The sequence below is a fragment of the Podarcis vaucheri genome, assembly GCF_965113315.1.
Source record: "Podarcis vaucheri genome assembly, chromosome: 2".
NCBI classification, from domain to species: Eukaryota; Metazoa; Chordata; class Lepidosauria; order Squamata; family Lacertidae; genus Podarcis; species Podarcis vaucheri.
Genome location: NC_138760.1, coordinates 65,099,685 through 65,118,849, shown reverse-complemented (window position 1 = coordinate 65,118,849; position 19,165 = coordinate 65,099,685). Strand labels below are relative to the sequence as shown.

Sequence of the window (19,165 nt, the reverse complement as noted above, 5' to 3'; positions counted from 1 at the left end):
TTTAGCTGCCGTTGCTCTAAGAGAGTGTGCCATATGTTGTAAACAGTAAAAGTTGAAGGCTGAAAGTGCCTGATGCAAAAAAGAGGCCACTTTCAATTTCAATAGGTTGACTACCAGCACTTCTGAGACCTGAAACTAAAGCATTCCTGTATATGGAGAAATGTACAAATGATCTAATACTTTGCAATTCAGTACTGTACTGTTAAGACCAGTGTATCTTGTGTCATCTCACACCGCCCCCCCGCCCCCGGTTCAACTGAGTTTCCCTAAAACGGGCAGTTTTCTTGAAAGAGTTTAAGAACAGAAGCTGTGTGCCAAGCTCCAATACATGTAATGTACGTCTAGGTCTAATTAAAATCAAATGCAGTATGTTAACAATCTTGGGCAATTTCTAACTGCTGTCTAAATTCTATAGTGGTTTGTTCTAATTATACACGTGCCAGATACGGTGAATACATTGGATGAAAGAAGCAACTATAGTACTCTGATCCCACCCCCTTTGCAGTAACTGATACCTACATAAGAGGACAGTATTGGAGACCCAATATTCTGGTATGGTTCCTGACAGGATTAATAATGGTAGTAGTTTACCTTAACCTGTGTTTTATATGTGGGATCACAAAATTGGAAACCTGCTTGTTTTAATGTTCACTGAGATGTCACATTTAAAGATAAGAGTGGGGGGTTTGCCGAAATGAGGGCTGGAGGCTTAGTTGCTCATGAGTTTGAACAGTCGGTCTAATGAGTGATTAACTTGGTGAAGTGGAAATAAATTTCAACCCTGTGCTTTTATTTTTAGCCTCATAATTCACTGCCTACTATCTGGTCAATTAGAATCATCATTGTGTCTAGAGATGCCTGCTTTCTCTCCCCCTTCATATATCAGCTGTATATGAAAGGAAATGAACACAGGCAAAATTAAGCTTGATGTGAATATGTTGGCTTGAAACAACTTGTGCGCTTAAATTCTACAATTCAGTTTCTAAAACATTTAAACTTTTGATATTTGGTGGTCTTCGTGCATTGTCTTGTCTTCGCCGCTCTGGCTGCTTCACATATTGGCAGACTGTTTCTCCATAGATCCTCTGTGTTTTCTTTGGATTAGATCTAGCTCTGGAGTCTCGATTTTGTCTCTTACATGTTTACATGAATGGAAGAGGGCCCTTGAACTCTCCCCCCAGCTTTCTTGGGATAGATATGCTGAAAAGCTCTCGGTCAACAATGCAGATTGTGACACATTTCATGCAAGATGCTGTAATCCCATACATCTTGTCATGCTACCCTGAAGGAAAGGTATGGTTTTAGTTCAGAAATTGAAATTTTAGTAAGCAGGTGTATTAGAAATAATTTATACAACATATAAATGAGCTATGAGATTAAACTTTGAAGTCAACATACTATTTATCACATATGGTTAACAGTGCCTCTTCTGAATATTCACATTTTATATATACTGTAACATTAACAACAATTTAAGATGGTGTTCACATGTAGTGTGTGCTTATAAAAGCAAATGAGAGGAATGCTTAGTAACTAAGCTTGTTCTCAGTGTTTGGTATAAATAACTAACAGGTTTTTTTTTATCCTAAACTTGATGGTGATTTGCACATGTATGTTCATTACATAGGGATTTTCATTGGTGAAGGAGCCATGAGATCAAATATCAGAGATTAAGCTGAGAGATACTAAGTTACTTAAGGTCATCAGCAATGGTGGACTTGAATTGACTGTTTCTACAACTAACTGACCTTTTTAATGCTCTGTCTCATAGATCTTACCAAATTTAGCATTGTTCCTAACTGCTGAAAATGCTAAAGAATTAATTGGGATTAATTATAATTGCTCAGTTGTGTGGTGCTTATTCATACAAGTACCTCAACTGCCTGGAAAAGCATCTGGTTTACTATCAGTTTTAATAATTTCTGAGAGCATAGATCTGCAGGGAAAGGTGAGTTCTAGTCCGAGTTCATTTAAAAGAAGCAAACATATGGGACCAAGAGACCTCTAATGAAAGTCAGCTTTGCATAAGCTTATCCAAAAATTACCTGTGAAAGCACAACTCTACCTGCACTGCTGTGCAGCATAAAACAATCATTAACCAATGAGCAACCAGGGGAACAACTGATCTGATCTTGGCGCTACTCAGTCCAAATAGTCCTATAGAATAATATTTGATCTTTAACCTCTTTTGTAATTTGGGCTATGCAAGAATGCTGGAAAATTATGACTTTCAACACTTACAAAGTATTCATAAACCGCTGCACATAAAAAATAGGTCAACGGATTACAACATGCAAGAGTTTATAGATCTGTTTATATTTTGTTCAGCTCCTAAATGGCTGTTACGTAGAGTGAATATTTGCTGCACTAGGATGTAGTGATTGATTTTCAGAATACAAATATGTCACAAAGAAATGTTGACCCATAGACTTCAGTCATATAAATAGATACCTGTGAGGTCAAATTCTGATCCAAAGCAGCCTCTAGCTGCCTATGACCAACTGCTGCTGCTGCTTCAGAAGAATGACAATTTTATAATGTCTGAAAAAAGAATGTGTAGAAAAACACGAAGTCCATATTGACCAACTTGGAGAGTGCATGAATGAATTAAAACCTATAGAATTGTAGAGTTGGAAGGGACCCAGAGGTTTATCTATTCCATGTTGTAAATTCTTTTTCAAACTTAGTATCTCTTTTTAAAATAGCCAGGTTTACAATCGCGTGTCTTTACTCAGAAATAAGTGTCTGTTCAGTGCAGTCCAAAATGTGTGTACTTCTGTAGCCTAGGGCTATTTTATTCTAGAATCAGTAGAAACAATAGTTGTAAAATAGTCCACACATAATCTAGATCTGATGCATATTTTTTTGCCTCTAAGAAGCACTTCTTGAGACAATTGTTTCATTTTTCAACTAAAAAGTCATTGTGGACTGATCCTATTCGATATCGCTTTGAAACCACATGTAGGCAGTCCTGACAATGGGGGTGTATCCACTACTGCCCAATGACACAGATGGGTGTATACCAAGACCACAATCACCACTTCCTCCTCCATTCACTAAGGGAGTGTGCAAGGAGGAAAAGGTGTGGATAACCTACTTACTTACTTATTTACTTGTTAAATCCGTTAGTTGATTTATCTTGCCCAAGGCAACCTAATGGGACTTACAAAGAAAAACAAAGCCCCACATAAATAAGGCCAAGGGAAAAAATAATACATACGTTGAAGACATGTCACCACAACCACCCATAACCTTACCAAGGAGAAGGTTTTCAAATGTGTATCAAATAAACACACCCATCCTTGTGGTCAGCAGGATCTAGAATCAATGCAGCATGTGAGGACAAACATGAACAATTACAGGTTGAGAGAAACTATATTTTTGCGCTTCAAGTGGATTAGCGTGCCCGCAGCTTTAGGATTAGTCCTCAGAATGCTAGGTTTGTGTGAACGATTTCAAGAGAGAAATCAAGTGGCTGAATAATGTAAGCAATAAATGCCAATTTTCTTTCTACTTCAAGCTTACTCTGCCTAAATCTCAATCCTTGGCGCTAGTGTGATAATACTAAGCATTCATTTGCTGGCACAGCAAATCTGAAGATTTGGATTGCTAGTGATTCTAACACACAGTGTCAGAGCTAGGATTACAGAGGTTCCAGAAAAAGATCAGTCTCCATGTGAATTAATTTATGAAAGCTAAGAGGTCCTTTATACTGTCTTGATTAGGGTTGCTAGGGTAAGATTTTTGAGAGAGTCCTATACTTTTGATGATGCTGCCCTTCACTTTAAAACAATCTTTCTTTCTCTCTCTTGATCTTTAGGGGAGAGTGCCTGCGCTTATGTGGCGAAAACGGTAGAGCCCACAAACCAAAAGGAGGTAGCTGCAGGCTGAGTGTAATACTGAGTTCTTATGTACAAAACTTCTTTATAAGACCCTTGCCCATTCCCACCCCTCAATAGCCCCATGAAACTGAGCATGTTCTCAGTGGGTATGGAATACTGATGGGGGAGCACCTGGAAAACCAGATGGTGGGGGAAATGGAATGGAGAGGTTGGAGGAGACACACTGCTTTCTGCTGCAAATCAGGTTACCTGTTTTAAAATGCTCCAGGGCTGGCCAGAAAAGTCAATAGAGATACATAGGATTTTAATTTATCTGGGATTGGGCACCAGCATGTCTATCCAACTTTGCTTCCCTTTGAAAAAACCTACCCCAAAGTATATTGAACTTAGTTCTTAATTAGTGTGAAAACACACACACACACACACACACACAGAGAGAGAGAGAGAGAGAGAGAGAGAGAGAGAGATTCCAAAGCAAATGCGGCACTCATTGATTTTATCTCCAAAGTGCAGGTTGAGCTAAGGGCAGTATAAAACTGCAGTGTAGTTTGCTGCTGTGCCTCATTCCTGAGAGTAGTTTACAGTGTCCCTGGCACTGCAGTCCACTGTTAATGTTGCAGACTACGGTAGTTGTGAAGTGGGTTTGGATTCCCACACAAAAACCCTCCATGCTTGAGTTGCAGTCAAGGTCAGACTTTCTCCCAGGCCAAGTCAAGCACTGAATTGCATTTAAAACCCTCATGCTCCATTGATTTTGGTGCAGAATGGTTTCCCTTTTAAATGTTCAAAAACAGTTTCTGCACATGGTGAAAAGCCCAGGCCAGATCAGTTACCCAGTCTTAGATGCGGCTTCTATTTTTCAAGCCCTTCAGCTACAGGTAGGAAAATCCAGGGATATTGTGCAACATTTTGTTGCAAGGCCTTGTGAAAACTTAACAGTGACTCTTGTGTGTCACTCCTTGTGTGTCCAACACTACACCAGCCATGCACAAGAAGGAGGTATCAACAGGCTACAAGAACCCTAAGGTTTGCAGAAGTGTGAATAATTGTTAAGGGTAAAATTCCTTAAAATGGTGAAATCCCCTTAAAACAACCTTCCAAGCCCTGAGCTTGCCAACTGTTGGAGGGAAATTGGAAAAGTTGGGATGGGAACTATTATGGACTCTTTCAAATGAGGACATGGTTGGCTAGAATCCAAAACAGGAGCACACTGGGTTCAACATGTGGAAATAGATGTATGGCAGAGTGTTTTTCCATCTATCTAGGACTACAGTTATGTGAGAAGAGGTACTTGCAGCTTTTAAGGCACAGAGCTGCAGTTGGCAATATTGCAGTTATGTATGTAGGACTCATAAATAATCTCTCACACCCTTATACTATGGAAGCTTTCAGTTAACATTTAGGTCTGCTTCTCCTTGTAAGTTCTCCAAGGCATTAAGCATACTATCCATGTTTATTTTAAAATGTTTTTGTTAGTTTTCACACAGTTTCCTCTACCTACCCATGTCTCACAGAGTTTTATGGGAAAACATTATTCCAAAGTTTCAAATGTGAGTGGTGGATGCCACTGTACTTTATGTTCCATCAGGTATGCGCTGAAAGGGTCATTTTATCCACGCTGAAATCAACCTCAGTACAGTAACACATTTATGTGGCTGTGATTAATTTGAACGTAGAAAATTTATGGGGCGCTCTTATGTCTTATAGGACAAGGAGGAATTAATAAGAGCCTAGAGTCCTTGCTCAACAGCCATCATCCACACCTCATATTTTGAGGAGTTTAATAGTTTTCAAAATGTGGTTTCTTTTCTACCCTGCTTAATTGTACAGTGGTACCTCTGGTTGTTTTTGTCCATGGAGTTTTCTTGGCAGGGATACTGGAGTGGCTTGCCTGTTCCTGCTCCAGGTGGATCACGTTTAGTCAAAACTCTTCCCTATGACCTGTCTGTCTTTGGTGGCCCTGCACAGCATAGCTCATAGCTTCTCTGAATTATACAAGCCCTTCGCCATGACAAGGCAGTACTTTGGCCACTTCATGAGAAGACTCCCTGGAAAAGACCCTGATGTTGGGAAAGATGGAGGGCACAAGGAGAAGGGGACGACAGAGGACGAGATGGTTGGACAGTGTTCTCAAAGCTACTAACATGAGTTTGACCAAACTGCGGGAGGCAGTGGAAGACAGGACTGCCTGGCATGCTCTGGTTCATGGGGTCACGAAGAGTCGGAAACGACTAAATGACTAAACAACAACACCGCTGGTTACAAACTTAATTTGTTCGGGAGGTCCGTTCTTAACCTGAAACCGTTCTTAACCTGAGGTACCACTTTAGCTAATGGGGCCTCCTGCTGCGCCGCCACCGCACGATTTCTGTTCTCATCCTGAGGTAAAGTTCTTAACCCGAGGTACTACTTCTGGGTTAGTGGAGTCTGTAACCCAAGGTGTTTGTAACCCGAGGTACCACTGTACAGTCAATGTCTCCCTGCTGCCCTTCTCCCCACCTTGGATAACTCGTGTGTATTTAATTGTGTGCTATCACTATTTCTGTTTAACAAAATGTTTTGCTTGTTGAATTCTTGTCCAAAACGGGGAAACCCATTGGAAAGAAAGTTATCCTTAGGAGTTTTTTTTTAATTAAACATGGGAGATGATAAGGAAGTTCCACTTGTCCTCTCAAACAGCTTTCCAAATTACTTGCTAGCTTAAAACGTTGACTCTAAAAATATTAACTAGAAATTTCAATGGGAGCATCAAAATAAGTACATTTAGAATTATAGCAGCGCTAATAGGGAAGGGCAGTGCATGGGAATTCTAGCAAAAACAACTTCCACTGGTTCAGCTTTGAAGGGAGTTTGGAAGTAGACAAAGGATACTTTTAATACCATGCTGAAATGCTTTGTCCAATACGTATTTGGGCATGACCTGTTTTTTCATGTGCAAGTTCTTTAAATGCATGCTAAGATTGTAGTCCGCTTGCCCTTGGTTTCTAACAGGTGTGGTAGAGAGACCAAGATACAAGCAGCATGTAGTATCAATAATAAATGCTTAAATAAACATTATTTCTGCACACTGTAGCACATTATAGCTGGAATGCAATATGGACAAAAATTAAATTGCTGAATGGTTTCAGGCGGACAGCAATAAAGTGAACAAACTGCAGGAAAAGCACACCTAGGAAAAAAAAGCCTGTTGTAGGCAAGAGAAAGGACTCATATGTAAGTTTGCAGGGAAGCAAAACATTTGTATTCTGTTGACAAAAGATGTACCCTGACCGCTAATGGAAATTAACCATTTTTCATATGGTAAACAGGCTGAGAAACTGCAACCTGGCTAAGATCACTTAGTTATAACCAAGGATTCAGAAGCTCACTCTTACCCACTACTACTCTATGTTAGTCTTGGCAAACCAACAGTGTTCCTCTGACATGTTCCATTTTCTCTTTGTAGGAGTGGAAATGTATAGGACAGATGAAAGAACAGGCTGTTTGGTCCTTCAGCAGACAGGTATTCAAATATTTCAGAAAACTGCTTACATTTGCGTGTTTGTGTGACAATATATAAAATCTACTGCAAAGACAGAGCTGTGTAGTTGTTTGGTTAATATATAATGGGTTATGAAATTTTTGATTTTGATTGTTCTTTTTGAAAACACGGGGGCATATTACACGCTGGACTGCCCTGGCTGCCAATTAGTTTCTGGGTCCAATTCAAAGTGATGTTTTTGACCTATAAAGCCTCAAACGGCTTAGGACCGCAATACTTCAAGAAGCTCCTCACTCCACATAAATCAATCCAGACGCTGTGATAATCATGTGAGGTCCCTCTTTGTGTGCCTCCTCCACGAGAGGTATGGAGGGTGGCAAAACAAGAGCAGGCCTTTTCTGTGGTGGCTCCCCATTTCTGGAATGCTCCCCCCCCCACGGGAGTCTTGCCTGGCTCCTTCATTACATATTTCAGGCACCAGGTGAAAATGTTCCTATTCAACCAGGCGGTGTGGTGGCTATTGCTTTTGTTTGTTTGTGTATTTTGTGTTCTCATGTTGTATTTTTATGTTTTGAACCACCCTGTGATCTTCAGATGAAGGGCAGTATACAAATTCAATAATGAGGATTATTAGATTTATAAATAAACAAACAGAAACAGAACTATTCAATAAGAAAAACAGGCAAACTAGTGAAGGTAAGAACACATTTGCAACGGGAATCTGCAGGCTTGATCCCTGCTGCAGTGATTACAAGAAACGTTGTAACTCAGCAAGTGTGCTTGAGCTTTGTATGGCATTTAAGGATGAGTCAAATCCCACTGGGAACTTGGTCACCTGCATGCTCCAAGTTCAGTGGGGAATGCTTTTTAGTTTAGGAATACAGCCTAGATTTCCCAGGATGTTTTTCTGTGGCTGCAAGAGGAGAGCCTTGCCAGTGGTTCAGATGAGGAAAGGGTGGGCAGTAGCTTTGCATTCTAATACTTGCATCAGTTTGCCCTCACCCACTCTGAAATACTTTTTAATTCTAGGGTTGGTGTCATTGGATGTTAATATTTACTCTTTTCACCGGCCTTTTACCTATGTGTTAAGTAGGTGGCTCCCTTTGCTGGGGGACTTTAGAACAGGACGGGATCAAAATCCAGATAGGTAAGTGATGCAATGCAAATGCATCCTGTAGAAAAAAAGAGAGAGAAGGCAACCAAAAAAGCGTCAGTTCTGGGAGCAGGGTGAATTACCAGATCAGGAGAAGAGCACGTGATTTCTCTTGCATTTGCCAAGTGTGTGTATGTTTAAAATAAAAAAAGGCCCCGAGGATGCACTGTGCAAATGCAGCATCTGGGGCGGTGCAAATGCACCTATGCCCACAGCTGCTGTTGCCAGGAGACTAGTAGAGTAGCAAGCTTGGAGCGGGAGGAGGCGAGGCAGAAGGGAGTGGGCTGCCGAGGCTGAAGCAAGAGCAGCAGCAGCAGCAGCGGGGAGCTCTGGGTAGGGAGTGTTCTGTTTGCTGCTGCAACGCTAAGCTCTGCTGCTGTTGCTTTAGGAGCGAGAGGAAGCAGCTCCGCGGAGGGAAGGAGGGGAGCCGACTGCAGCCATGCTGAATCACAGGCGCTGACTGATTCGGCCGGCTCGCTGCGCCCCGATCAAGGAGGACAACGGTGGGAGACGCGGCGGCGTTGCCCGAGGCCAGGAGACGAGGGTGCATGCAGAGTTCAAGCTCCACTCCGGCTGCGCACAATGGACGACGAGAGGTTTGTGCGGGTCGGAGGGGAGGGAATTAAGTGTGTGTTTGTCCGCGACTGGAAGAGTGCAGGCGCCTTTGTGTTTGCGTAGGGAAGGGGTGGCAGGTTATGCCGAGCTTTCCGGTGGGCCGATCGATCCCCATGGGAGGGCAGCCCTGCCGGATCCATTTAGCATCACTCCCAAAGTTAGCTGCTGCAATAACCTTCCGCGTGGCGCGGTTCATTTGCGTGCGTTTGTTTGTCGTGGCCCAAAGGATCGTCAGTCCTGCTGCTCGCTGGCAGGCTGTCTTGTTATTTGTATTTTGGAGATGTGTGATGTTTGCACAGTGCGAGCTCTCTCCCTCCCCTCCCCTCCCCTCCCCACCTCGGACTCATTCATCGCGGAATCCTTCATCACTTTTCCAGATTCTCTCTCCCTTCCCTACTTCCTGCCTCCGATGGCCCTGGTTTGAAATTCTCTCTCTCTTCCTCTCTCCGTCCCTGCCTCCCTCCTTCCGCTTCTTTTCGGCGTGTTTTTCAGACTTGAAAATCGCTTTGCAAGCGGCTGACCTGGGGCGCCCTGTGGTTGTGCAGTTTTAAGAGTCTTTGCTACTTGAAGGAGGCAATCGTCGTTTTGAGAGCAACCATTCCTCCTCGATCGGGCCAGGCTTTTAACTTAATTGTTTTGAGTTTAATAACCACATAAAAAAGGTGGTAATCCTCATATCTGCTTGATAGAATTCTATATCTGCTTCGTTTGCACAATAGAATACAACTATGTGATTAAGTGAGAAGTCTGACTTGTGAACAGCAGGCAGTAGCCCGGCCACACATTAAGAATGGAGGGGCAGTGATTAAATTCAGGTCTGCTGGCTCCAGCTTGAACTCCGCTTTCCCTTTTAATTTATCCCCCTCCCCCTTTTTCAGCTGTTCTGGAATTCACTTTCTAATCCGCAAATACATGCCTGCTTCGTTCCTTGGCACAGCAATTACATAGGTGAAAGGCTAACTTGTTTGGATTTAATAAAACTAAAAAAAAAAAAAAAAGTACAGGAAGTGTGCTTGTGGGAGTCCAAACAGTTGCTATGGAAACATTAGAATTTTTAGTAAAGTAACACAGGGTTGATTCACACAATCTGGTCTCCTGTTGTGGCATGTTAGTAACTATTGCTTGCTGCAGGTTTTTTTTTGTCACAGTTGCTGATTTGACTTATTTTGGGGTATGAGGTAGGGGGGGGGCTTTTGGCATGTGCAGACAGATAATGGCTGTGTGTGATCTACCTGTGGCTCCCTGATATGCAGGACGTCATGTGATCGGATCATCACTGTGGTTGATCAACACAACGATTGATCTTGTGATGTGATTCTGGTCACATGATAGACTTCCGCTCCATAAAGAAATGTAAATCAGAGTTAATTATATAAGGAAAGACATGCAAAGTGAGCCAGCGATTACAGTTTGGTAGTAACTGCCAAAACGATACTGAGCACGCTTTCCTCGCTTTTGGTTGCTTATTTCAGATCTTTTAAATCTTAACCAGTCTGGCAGTATTTTAGACACTTAAACCAACATGAGTGTAGAACATTTACAGATCCATTGTGGAGATAATGCCTATGTCTCCTTCTAAAGTAGAGACAAAACCAGTACCACCAGTGACCTGTAACATAGCACACGAAAAGGCAAACAATAATAGGTACAGTACACATAATAGAAGGGCCTTGTCTTGTATTGTTCATTTACAATATCCGTGATGCTTAACTAAGATTATAAAACATAATACTTGGAACACAGTGAGAGGGTGTAGCAGTGTTTTCCACTTTACAAAATAGAAATGTGTTTTTCCTGCATTGTGACGGGATTTGAACTGCGTGAAACAATTATGGAAAGAATACTTGGTTTTGGTTTCTTGGAAAAACAGGATGTGCAGAGCACTTCCTCTGCACATTGTGAACTGGATGCCTTCAGAAAAGGGAAAAAAGTTGAGGCTCTGCTGCGTATGGAAGCAGTAGAAACATGAGATGCAGATCCTTCCCATAGTATAGTATGATTTAAATTTTTGCTGCTTTCGGTTTGTGATGGAATGCTGCTTCAGATACTTCTTTCTAAAGGTTGAGATCCAATGCCTCATTGAAATCAGTGGAACATCCCACTTTCATATGCCCAGAGCTGTGTCAGAGCTTGTTCCTTATGGTGTATTTTCACTGAGCTGCACTATATGTCCAAATAACTGCACCCACATGTGTTACTATGGTCATGTAGACATTTTCCATTAATTGTTGTCCTTCAGCCTCATGGAGTGTCTGTGTGTGTTATTTGGAAGACCTGTGGGAATAAGCTCAGTCATGTGGTTTCAGTACAGTCATACCTTGGAAGTCAAACGGAATCTTTTCCGGAAGCTCGTTTGACTTCCAAAACCTTGGGAAACCCAAGCACAGCTTCTGATTGGCTGCAGGAAGCTCCTGCAGCCAATCAGAAGCCCTGTCGGACGTTCGGGTTCCAAAGAATGTTTGCAAACCAGAAAAGTCACTTCTGGGTTTGTGGCGTTCGGGAGCCAAAACATCCGAGTACCAAGGCGTTCGGGATACAAGGTACGACTGTATTCACCTATATTTCTTTACTGTAACCTGCCCTTTATTTTAAATAAATCCCATGTCAGTGTGGGAATGTATCACGAGGAAGCACTTTGCTCTGTTTGATACCCAGTGTTTGGAGAGGAATACAGTGGTGCCTCGCAAGATGAAATTAATTCGTTCCGTGAGTTTTTTCGTCTAGCAAATTTTTCGTCTTGTGAAGCAGTGTTGGAAAAGTTTTGGAAAAGCTTCAAAAATTGCCAAAAACCTCAAAAAAGGCTACCACACCACGTTCTATGAGTTGCTCCTCGAAGTCAACTCGCAACTGTATAAAGGGTGTTAAGAAAAAGGAAACAAACTTGCAAAAAACGCAAGACGTTTTCGTCTTGCGAAGCAAGCCCATAGGGAAATTCGTCTTGCGAAGCAGCTCAAAAACCGCAAAACCCTTTCGTCTAGCGAGTTTTTCGTCTTGTGAGGCATTCGTTTTGCGGGGCACCACTGTAAGTGAACATTGTCAGGCTTGCAAGATCGTCTTTCTCTCTTTCCTTCAGAACTCATTTTCCTGGCATGTGCTAAAGATTGTGCTAAAGATTGTGGTGAGATCCATCCAGTGCCTATTGCAAAACCGTATCGGCAAAACGTTTTATTCTACTCACAGTCTACTGGTCTCTAATCCTTGGTGTCAACACACATTTATGGTATATCTGTACATCTCTCCAATAATTGCAGAGAGAGGGAGAGATGGGGGCTTTTGACTGTGGACTTAGTGTACACTATCAGTAGCTCAGCCTCATTCCCTGTTCACTGGGTTATCTTGATGTACACACTTGCTCCTAGATTCTTTGAGAGCTTTGACCTCCTACTGGAATTGCTATGAGTTTGGAATCTGAGGACTTTGCCCATTTGTTCGTGATGGAATAAATTTGTGAGAAGGAAGCAGCTTTGTTATAAACTGTATATGGGGTTTCAGAATGAGAGACGACCACATTTAATAGACTTAAGTTGCAGGCAGCTATCACAGTAGAACCAGGAGCTGTTTCATGGGGCCATAGCTGGGGTAGCTGTGGATATATTATTAAAGGTAGTTGTTCAGCAGGCTTCATAGAAATATGTATCCGCTTGATTCGCATAAGAAGTTATAATAGAATACAGCTATGCATATAAAAATATGATCCTGAGCATTAAGTTCTGTGCAACCTTGGACAGCTCAGGTGATGGTTGGGCAGCACTAACAAAACCCCCAGCCTGTTCTTAGAACATAGAGAACAAACATTTGAACAAACAGTTATTGGGGATGAAGTTCCACTTAACTTAGGGGCACTGACTTGAAGAAAAATATACATCAGGGTATGGGGGGTGGACTGCATGTCAGACTTTCTTTCTGGCTTCAACTTGTGAGAAATGAATGGCATTAGAGGCAGGAAAGGGAGTGGGATGACTGGAAGGGATGCATTCATTTCCTTTCTTGTAGTAACCGGGATGCAAAAAAGTATTGGAAATCCCAGAGCTCCAAGCATTGCTACTTTGCTGAAATTGTTGGAGCTGAGTTCAGTTGCCTGGATGTAGGAATGACAGTGGTGGTGACGATGACTGATGATACTAGAAATGCTAATTATAACCAATGTGTGCAATACTGCTAAAACATTGAATCCCTCTTGAGTAATCAGAGTGTTGCACACCCACTGTCTTGTAAACTTTAAATTCCCCTGTAAGGTAGGAAAGTAGTATTATCCCCAAATTGCTGGTTGTGGGAGAGAGAGAGAGAAAGAAAGAAAGAAAGAAAGAAAGAGAGAGAGAGGGTCTTCCTTTAGGTCACCTGGTGAGCTCAAGGTGAGGATTTCAAGCCCTAAGAAAGTTGGAAACTGAATTTTGACAGTGGAATAATTAGAGGAAGGAGGAGTGAGGATAGCAGGGATGAACCTCCGTAATCACTTTTAACTTCTATCTATAGATCAGTCTGAAACCCTATTGGGAAGCCTTCTCCAGATGTTTTGGACTACAACTTCCATCATCTCTGACAGCAGGGGTTGTCATCCACAACAAACTAATAGCATCAGGCTGCAGAAATGCTGCTGTGGGGACTCTCATATTGCTTTGCTGAACACCACCACTAATGATAGACACCCTGCAAGGAACTATTTACAGTACTTGGGCCATGTAATGATTTATTTCTGAGCACGCAGATGTGCATTGCAGTTCATATTTTTGATGGAAGCAGTTGCCAAAACAGGCTGTCTTGCATCCATAGTTAATGCATTCATGGAAGCAATTCTGAGACTGTGGAAGACTAATCCCATGTGGCTTCTACAACTCCATGTTGCTCTTGACTCCAGGCCCATGCTGACAGATGGGAGTACCTTCACTAGTGACTGCCTCCCTACGGGGATAGCCTGGTAGATGGCATGTGTGCTATGTGTGCTGTCTCAAGGCATCTGTTATTCATGGAAAGTGTTGGGTTCCTCTACATGTCTTTCCCTTCTCACTGACATGCGTTCACTGTTATGATTGTGCATTGGTGCAAAGTACCAGTTGACTTTGCCAAAAAGCTGCTCAAGCTGTTTCTGCTTTTCAATGCTGAAAGTGTCTTTGAAATTTTGGAAAGCTGATCACGTACCCCAAGCAATGAGATTCCCTTTCTGGCCAATATGCAGTCAGAACTAGTGAATGCATAAAAAGTGCTGCATAAAATGCATAAAAGTGTTGCCTTGGTCTTATCAAATCTTATGGCAGTATTGCATCTAAATAGTGCTAAACAAAAAGCTGTTTAGATTTATTTTTTGCTTGAAAAGAAGTGATTCTTTCTCTCTACCCCCCCATACCCTATATTCATAGCTATTTGCAAGTATTCTTCCCCCAGTGCCGCCTTCTCTGTTGTTTCAGTGATCATATTTCTGTTTCAACCCTATTCTAGTGATCAAAGACAAATCCCAATGGCCTTCCCAGTAGCACAGTCCACTTGCAGTTCTTCAGTGGGAGTATGCAGAAAGAATTAAATGTTGAGGACCATAGTATTAACTTGACAGTCCTGATGAAAATTGTTGAGCTGTCAACAGCAGCAGTGATCTCCTTTCTGGAATGTTGTTCAAAACCAATTCTTCATAGTGCATGGAGCAATGCTACTCATGTTAAAATGTGTAGGAAAGGACTTGCTCTCCATGTGTGCTGCCAGGTGTGTGACAAATGAGCATAAATTCATATGATTGTTGAATCACTTACTATATGTGGTAGTATGGGTATAGGAGCAAGAAAAACTAATTTGATCAATGACTGAAATATTTCAGCAATAGCAGTTGTTTGGTGGTTGTAATTTTTATTTAAAACCTTGAAAGAAATAGGTTTAAAAATGAGTATCTTGTATGTTTAACAAAACGGCACCACAAAAATCAGCTGCGTGTGACTGGGTAATAAGATTAGGCAGTGACAGTGGTATGTTTTCTTGATCATTCAAGCAAGTCCCTCCAATGCCTTATTTGCGTCTGAAGGATGCTTAACAAAGCTGTGCTGTGTACCACAGAATGAGTCCCAGTCCATTAGTCTTTTGGCTGCTTTCAGTTGACACATCGGCTTTTCAGCAAAAGCAAGTGTCCAAACCAATTCATACTAGGTTTCTAATGACAATCCTTCCAGAAATATCCAGCACCTCACTGCCACCAGGATACCTTTATATTTATTGCAAATTGTTATTTGAATCCTCGTAACCATCTAATAAAGGTTATGCAGCCAAAATTCATTGTGTCATATTCCCAAATAATACAGTTGTACCTCCTCTTACGTATCTCTCTGGTTACATAAACTTCAGGATATGTAAGCGGCAAAACCAGAAGTCTATCCGGGTTTTTGTCGCGCGTGTATGCGCAGAAATGGTCTTTCCGGTTGCAAAAACCTCAGGATCCGGCCGGACCACTGGAACGGATCCCGTCTGCAAACGGAGGTACCACTGTACTCAGCTCTTCTAGGGACATTATGGTTACATCTGATTTTGTAAACTTTAGAAACAAGTCCCTGGAGAGACTTTGGTGCATTTACCAGCAGGTGCTCCAATGGGGCAAGGTCCCTGGGTGCTTTTTATTGTCTGCAGAACTAGAAGTAAATGCACCACCCAATACTTTCTGTGTCAATTCACAGGTTACTAGATCATCTTCAGGGTTTTTGTTCAGTGGGTAAAAGCAGTTCAACTTTCTAATGACTCATTATGTGCCTCAACACCCCCTTTGCCCCTCCACATTTATATTAGCAGTACCATCAATATCAAGTGATCAGCCTGACAAACACCATATTCATTGCTATTTATAATAGCATAATCAACAATACTGTTCATATGCCTGCACGTGCATGAAGGTAAGGTGCGGGTGGGAGTGGCAAGACCTGTTCCGTAGCCCTATGTACACTCAGTGTCTGCACTTTTCTATGCACATATAGGTTGCATGTGTGGTGGGGAACCCTGCAGAAAAAAAGTTGCTAACACCAAAGTGAATGTTGCTCTGTCTTAAAAGGCTTTTACATCACTGTCCTCAAACATTGGCGTGAAAGGGTGAATTGTCAGGCAAACAGTAGAACTGAGCTTTCACAATGTGCTGGCTGGCATGTAAATTAAGCAGGAAGAGCTGCACGTATCTGTGGGCTTTGTAGGGATTGGAGGCAAAAAGACTAGAGAACATGGGGTCTGTTTGGTGAGTATACATGTTTCCTCTTGGGCGGGCAGCGGGGGAGGAAGAGCCTTGTGCTGAAAGTAAGGTAGTATGCTAGGGTGCAAAAGTAGTATATTGTGGAAGAACTGCTAGTATGCCAGGAGAAATTAATTAATTAAATGTTCCTGTGAACAGAAAGCGCCAGCTTATAAAGGAGGCAGCCCATTCCACCTCTGCTTGTGTCTTTCTCTGATTTTCCTACTTCCCAGTTACTCTTATCAGGTTTAATTCTGTTGTATCTCTGTATGATCCAAGGATGAAAGCTGAAGGGTTTGCTGTTTGTGAAGTGGCAGGGCTTTAAAACAAGCAGGCCTGTTATACATCAGAGGCATATAAACAGAGCACAGAATGTTAATATCCAAATTGCTGATTTTAAATATGCCAGCAGTGCTGCTAGGGAGCTTGGGTCATGGGGAAACATTTTGTTTGTTGGTTAATTCTGTTAAGGAATTCCAAATGTGATTTCAAAGTGGACATACTTGCATCCATGAAAGTGCTGTGGAATTATCAGGTTGGTGGTGGAGGCTGAAATGTGAAGCAGGAAACTGAACGTAAGTTCTGAAGTTTTTAAAACATTGTGACTGTGGAAAGAGAGAGCAGGGTGAAGAAGCAGTTGTTAGCCAGTTGCCAACAATCTTTCAACCTTCTAACCTGCTCTACTCTAGGTATCTCAAACTCAAATGGGTTCAGGGGGTCCAACGCTTCTCTGAGCAGGTGCATTGGGTCCACCCCAACAATATTGTTGCCAGGACCACCCTGGTTTCGACTGGCCATTCAGCTCCAGTGTGCTACCCCAACATTTGTGCTACTATGCTCCTTGTCTTCCAGTTACCTCTCATTTCTCCAAGCACCTGAGCAGTCCTTGTTCCCACCATATAAACCAGGGTGGAAAGCTTTTCTTTCTGTAGAATAGGAGTGGGGTTCCATGACTTGAGTCTAGCAAAGTTGTCTAGTTAGCACAAGGACTTCCTCCACCCCGGCACCCCCCAATTTGTTCCAAGGGTTTGCCCAACCCTCTGGTGCAGGAGTGGAAATCCTGTTTTGCTGGTGGAAGTCCTTTTGCTCACAGGACAACATTTTTTGATATGACCCCTCAGGCCTAGGACTGAATGTAGCCCTCTGAGTGTTGTCTTTGTTGTCTTTACTTTGGGGTACTTTCTAGGCCGTGATCTCTCTCTGTGCCACCCCCCCCCCATTGACCTTGCTACTTCCCCTCCTCAAGTAGCTTAATTGCTTTGATGTAGAGGTGTGAGGGTTTATCACCATTTCATATCACTTGTCATCATTTCTTATTGGTTAGGAGGGAGAGAGCACAGCTATTAAGTCTTCACCTTTTGTTCACCACTATATTGCCTTATCACTTACCACGATGTTATTTCAATACCGGTATTCAACGATACGGCGATTTATTGCACAGCACTGCTTCCTACAGCAGCCGCTTCAATCCGACATCCTGAACATTCCCATCACCCATGTTTGTTTTCCCAGGAGCAAAGGGAATTGCTGCCTCTGCAATTCACATCAATTTTGCCTTGGTAGCCTATGCTATCCTGGCATATTCCAAGTACCATATTCATTGACCGCTGTGCAGCTAATTTAAATGGAAGTGGGGAAGAAACTGGTGTTGAGGTGTGTGGTAGCAGTCACTGGAAGGCAAAGCTCTCTTTCCCCAGCTAAGGAGAAGCCCTGATGGTGTGAAGTCTGTTAACTGTCATGGGCTATACTGGAGATCCCAAGTAAGGACTCAGGCCTCCTTTAGAATTACTGAGGAAGACAGGTGTGCAGTTAGGAGCAATATGGATTCTTAATGCCTCAGAACATGAGGGGCTAAGAAAGGGTTTAGCCTCTGCTATAATAACTGTCCCAGCCATACATCTACTTTCCCCTCTACATAAGTAGGTAACTGTCATTCATTCCTATACAGAAGACTAAAGTACTGTATTGTGGGAAAGAACCAGAGGCTTGTTTGGATGGGTGGATGGAGGAGAGTGCCACAGGGGTATTTCTTTCTTTCTTTCTCTCTCTCTCTCTCTCTCTCTCTCTCTCTCTCTCTCTCTCTCTCTCTTTTTCTCTCTCTCTCTCTCTCTCTCTCTCTCTGTGTGTGTGTGTGTGTATACACACACAATATTTTTCTGTGTATAAGACGCCCTCATGTATATGACACCCCCTATTTTTGGGGACTCCAAATTAAGAAAAAACCCCTCAGCACTACCTGTGTATAAGACGAGCCTCAATTTTAAACATAATTTTTTGGTAAAAACTAGTCTTATACATGGAAAAATATGGTGTGTGTTTGAGAGAGAGAGAGAATGAAGAGGTGGCTGAAAGGGATAGAGTGTACTAGAAAGGGATGAGGTAAGATACTGGAACATTCCTTTCACCTCAGCCTCCTTCCTGGTATTTCATGGGCCTTTTTTTTGTTAACAATATATACTGGTAGTGATAAAAACAGAGCTACAGTAAGGTTTGCAGAAATATATCTGGAACAGCAAGAAGGATTCTACAAAATGTTATGAAAGGAATCTCGAGCACGATTTAACCTATATGTTGGGTGTGTAAGGCAAACTTTACTGCAGCATTCTGTTCACCAGCACTTTTTGTGAACTGTGTTGCCTTTCCTTGTGCATACACTGCTACCACACCAGAGGTCTGTGGCTTGCATGTGCAGGGGCTGATGGCCTAGTTTAAATGTGAAGCCGGTGTATGGAACACCCCATGGCTGAATTCTGTCTTGCCCAGCATTATGTTTAAATTGGGCCTCTCTCTTTAGGAAATGGTTCAGGCCCTTTGCGGAAGTATTTGCATACAGCTGTATTGGCAGTGCTCTTAGGGAATGTGTTTTGTTTTGTCTTTTTGTTTAGAGG

General features: G+C 42.3%; 2 protein-coding genes across 7 annotated transcripts in view; one reads left to right on the top strand and one right to left on the bottom strand.

Annotated features, from left to right (window-relative positions):
• LOC309525903 (neuropeptide Y receptor type 6-like) overlaps positions 1-19,165 on the bottom strand; it is a 212,034-nt gene that overhangs the window by 18,443 nt on the left and 174,426 nt on the right. The gene's annotated exons all lie outside the window — the stretch shown is intronic.
• KLHL3 (kelch like family member 3) overlaps positions 1,258-19,165 on the top strand; it is a 52,495-nt gene continuing 34,587 nt past the window's right edge. The window contains exons 1-4 of one of the 6 annotated variants that reach the window (XM_082211600.1): positions 1,258-1,293; positions 3,821-3,876; positions 7,288-7,344; positions 8,865-9,072. In XM_082211600.1, the coding sequence (XP_082067726.1) occupies positions 7,296-7,344; positions 8,865-9,072 (257 nt within the window). In that variant the 5' untranslated portion in view covers positions 1,258-1,293; positions 3,821-3,876; positions 7,288-7,295. Of the gene's footprint in view, positions 1,294-3,820; positions 3,894-7,287; positions 7,345-8,864; positions 9,073-10,423; positions 10,445-17,932; positions 17,955-19,165 lie in introns of those variants that run through there. The other 5 variants (XM_082211602.1, XM_082211601.1, XM_082211604.1 and 2 more) reach the window with 5 other exon arrangements.